General features: G+C 33.4%; 1 protein-coding gene across 1 annotated transcript; it reads right to left on the minus strand.

Annotated features, from left to right (window-relative positions):
* Positions 1–527: 527 nt before the first annotated feature.
* On the minus strand, positions 528–3853 carry LOC108572675 (ubiquitin thioesterase trabid). The gene is made up of 7 exons (XM_017934943.1): positions 2953–3853; positions 2565–2846; positions 2169–2370; positions 1766–2043; positions 1454–1683; positions 934–1354; positions 528–854 (listed from the first exon to the last, which is right to left on the minus strand). Exons 1-7 carry the CDS (start codon positions 3672–3674, stop codon positions 776–778), a joined length of 2214 nt encoding a protein of 737 aa, XP_017790432.1. The 5' UTR covers positions 3675–3853; the 3' UTR covers positions 528–775.
* Positions 3854–4362: the final 509 nt, after the last annotated feature.

Here is a 4362-nt window from a genome sequence, read left to right on the forward strand (position 1 = left end):
CAAATGTTTTTTTTTCTTTTCTTTCTTTGTTTTCACGATTAACAAACGAGAATCCTTTTGTCCTTAATTCCTTCACCTCGTACATATAACACCCGTGTGTTCCACAATAATCTTCATATTATAATTTTTTGAAAGAGCAATAAAAATCAAGCTATTATAATTTCCTTATCACTACCTATCCCGTTGTGAATTTCTAATCCAAAAACTGATAATAATTTATACCCCATTTTTAATAATGTTTAATAACTTTTTCGTCATAAACATATTAGAAAAATTAATATTACATAACCTCGGTAACAAACTCGTATTACTATAGACCGATCAATTTATCGAGAAAGAACTGATGTTAAAGCAATCGCTTTAACTTTATCTATACTTTCAAGGCATAACAAAATTTCATTCGTTAACTTACTGCTTCGATACCCAGAATCGCACTTTGGCAATGGGACTACTTATTGCGCACTCCTCTGATTAAGTAACAATAAAATAATATAGTAACTACTCATAAAAAAGAATAAACATCCGGTATAATTAAATAGTACGAATCGATAAGAACTTTAAGCGTTCAGTGGTTCAATAACCAATGTTAATATACAAAAGTCATGCTGAAATGATACATTGCCAATGAATCTGTATGTCAAAACATTCATACATTTTTTTCTGCTATATTCAGAAAACTGCTGATCTCTGAGATCTTGCGTTACAATTGGTTTTATGGAAATTATGGAGAAAAGTCTTCTCGGCTGAATGTAATAACTTAATCGAATGCATCTCGTTATTCATCTTCCGTATCACCATCGCTACTGTAATCTTGTAAAACGGCTGGTCTCAAAAAAGGTGCATTATTTGTTTGACTGTAACAATAATAAGCGATTCAATCGAATATAAAGAATAAACAAGAAAACAATTGTTTTTAAATATGAAATTACTTACGCGAGCCTTCGGTAATGATTTAGCCATTCTTCGAGCATTTGTGCTACTAATAGAGGTCTTTTGTGTAATTTTTGTTGCGCAACAAGAATGCCACCTTCGGTTCTACATACATCAAGCCATTCCTTCAAAATAGACTCTTCTCGGCCTACTTCTTCAGAACTAAGAAAATGTATTGGTAAAAGTTTGTGTTCTCGGTCCATTAGTGGCATAAACGTAGTCTGCATTTGTATTTGTAACTGCTGAAGTGGACCATTACCACCACCGTGAGATGAAAGAGGTGGTATTCTAGACGATGCGTATGGCTCAATGGGAACTAAGGCCGTAAAATGACCACGAGTATAACCCAAAGCAATAGGCGAGCGAATACAAAATGATGGTTCCCATAAGAGTGGAAGATAAACACCTTCAAATCTTGCATAACCTGTACGAAAATATTTTATTTAAACGCATTGTAATTTATATCATCTAATACACCAAATACATAATATAATACATTTTTTTAAACATAACAGGTACACACCTATATCTTCACCCCTAAAACTTTTAACATATTTAACCCCATAAACAATAATAGGTCGTCTCAAAATGTGGGCAAGGGCAAATATATGTAACTGCTCTAAAGCACTTCCTGGTTGAGCAGCTGTTGCTAATAAGCTTTCCCAATCTTCTTGCCATTGAGTTTCTTCTAAAGTAAAATCCAACATCCTAGATGCTTGTGATGCTTCATATTCTCTCCATCGAGGATAAAAACTAAATCGATAAAAATTCACGTGTTTACATAAATTTAGTGAAAAAATAAATAGAAGAATTATTAACTGTAATAATTGCTTACAATTGACCAGCTTGTTGTAAAGAATCAGCAAGAGCTCTTCTTAAAGCATTATCTCGATCAAAAACACCCCAAGTTGCTTGCATTGCAGAATCTAATAAACAATCTCCAGCAGATCTATTCCAAAGTGCATGTAAACGGCTTCCTAAACGTTCGGTAATTTCTAAAGACCAATTTAGTGCTGGTGGTTCTCCACCACCACCTTCTAATTGCTGTTGAGCTTCTTTATCTAATAATTCTTCCAACATTTGCTCTTGCACTATACTTGGTAAATCTTCAACCTAATAAGTAATTTCATAATCTATACTTACATACAACTTATGCATTAAAGTATGTATAGAAGTAAATATTTTTGACAAACCCTAGTACCCCATAGTACCCCAAAGAATTATAATATTATAGTAACCTCAGCAGGCAAAGCAAATGTAGCTATATCAGTGACAAAATAACATGGGAAAGAACCCTTGCGTAACCGGATACTATTAGTGACATGTCTGCGTATTTGAGCAGCCAAATCTGGTGCAACATAACTTGGAACTCTTTTTATTCCAGAACCAGAACCTTCAATTTGTGATAATAATGTTGCTAGTATATCCTCCCTTTGAAATCTGCCAAAAATATGACAAACTGTATAAGGAACAGTTCAAAGATTTTATGTTTCTCAATAATAGTTCATTTATTTTACTGCACATATAATGAACAAGTTGAAATAATGCCAAAGAATATATACACTTATATAATATATAAAATATGCTAAAATAGCTTGAAAGAAATCCTTTGTCAAAAATTACTTTCCACTGACCTAATAGCTAAATGTACTAAGGTATATCCAACATCAAAAGCACTACTTCTATTTAGAAGCAGAACTTCTGAATGTGTCAATTGACGCGCAGGATCACCACCACTTGCCAAATAAGCTTCGACAGGAGCATTGTCTCCTTCCACAATGCCAAGACACGCATTTAACCAGCACCAATCAGTATGACGCCTTAATTGTTTTAGTCTACGTTCATAGTCACAATTATTAGGGGATTGAGGAGTTGATAAACTGTCATTTCTGCTATCAGGATATCTATGTGCATTCCTATAATATAAGAAAACTTATGATGTATAATAATTTCAAATAATATCTTTCTCACTACCTAAAATCATCATTAATATCTTTAAAGAAATATGAAGAATAAATTTACCTTCGTCCTACAGCCACATTTTCGTCCCTCTGAGTCTGATGAATATATGGTGCATGTGGTGGGGAAGGTAAACCACGTTGATTATGATCTCTTTCTGGGCTTGGTAAAATAAGACCCACATTATTGGCTGTTTTATCTCTTCTATCTTTTTCTTTAGGATTACCACACATCACACACTTTGTGGCTTTTGGCCAATTTTCATAAGTACACACAAGACAAGACCACTTCTCAGGATGTAAATTAGTTTGTAAATTATAATATTTTTCTGGGTGTAAGTTTATTGGAGGAGGATTTGATCCTGAATTCGGTGGTGGATCTCCTAGCCTAAGAGGTGCTAGGTGTTCATGCAAATTTGAGGCTATGGAGTGTATCGACTGATTGAGACCTGTTGGTTTTTTGTTTCCACACTGAACACATTGTGTGGTATTTTGATAGTTAAGATAGGTACACATTGTACAAGACCAGTTTCCCAAGGGTACATTTTGACTATAGTTTTGAGAACTAAGATTATAAGAATCCGTTGGACTTAAATGAGTTACTGGACCAGATGCAACATTTGATCCAGATCTTTGTGGACTTGGATCTCGTAGGCGGTAAATGTCCTCCCCTAATAAAGGCTTGGCACCTCTGCACATTGTGCATTTCAAAGATGAAGGCCAATTCTCATATGTACAATATTCACAGATCCATTTTGACTTCTGTTCTTCAAGCCTGCTATTCATTTTCTCTATATGGCCCTTTATTGTGTAAATTCTATTGTCTTTAATGCATAGACAATGTGATGTTGATATTCTACTTAAACTTATTTATAAAGCGTAAACGTGGTGTTGAAAATTACATTAAATACTTGTTAAATTGTTATTGCATGTAGTAATAAAATTTTGCATATTTTGTATCATAAAATGTGACACAAAGGTAATTTCCATAAATATTGATGATATTATGCACTTGTCATAGAATGAAGCTCATGTCATGTGGTAAACATGTTGATCGGATGTAAGAAAATAAAAGCTGCCACAATAATGCGAATGTAGACAGCTACCAAAATCTGCAAAGAAAAAAAGAAAAGGTATGATTGATGGACAAGTATATAATACACATAAATAAATATATGCATCATTAAACAAAAACAAATGTCAACTTTATTAACGCATTATAAATTTTTAACCTTAACAAAAGATTTACATTTACAAACAATATAAAGTACAAAAAATTCATTTAGTGCCAATTTATTTATATTAGATCGACTACAATCACATATAAACAATGTACATGTACGAATAATGAAAGTGTGCAAACGAACATTTCAAAGGAAGCGTGATACTGGATTTCTTAGCAAGACTAAGTGTTTCAAAACCAAAACGCGGTAAACTGTAAGCGAGGTTTAAAATGTGACTGACCTCTAGCGCT

Source organism: Habropoda laboriosa, unplaced genomic scaffold (genome assembly GCF_001263275.1).
Source record: "Habropoda laboriosa isolate 0110345459 unplaced genomic scaffold, ASM126327v1 scaffold22, whole genome shotgun sequence".
Classification (NCBI taxonomy): domain Eukaryota; kingdom Metazoa; phylum Arthropoda; class Insecta; order Hymenoptera; family Apidae; genus Habropoda; species Habropoda laboriosa.

What these genes read in the sequence shown, in the direction of transcription:
- LOC108572675 (XM_017934943.1), bottom strand. Translation starts at nt 3,674, where the DNA reads ATGAATAGCAGGCTTGAAGAACAGAAGTCAAAATGGATCTGTGAATAT. An exon ending in TTAGTACATTTAGCTATTAG is followed by an intron (nt 2,371 to 2,564) that starts GTCAGTGGAAAG and finishes TATTTTTGGCAG; the next exon opens with ATTTCAAAGGGAGGATATAC. An exon ending in CATTTGCTTTGCCTGCTGAG is followed by an intron (nt 2,044 to 2,168) that starts GTTACTATAATA and finishes ATTACTTATTAG; the next exon opens with GTTGAAGATTTACCAAGTAT.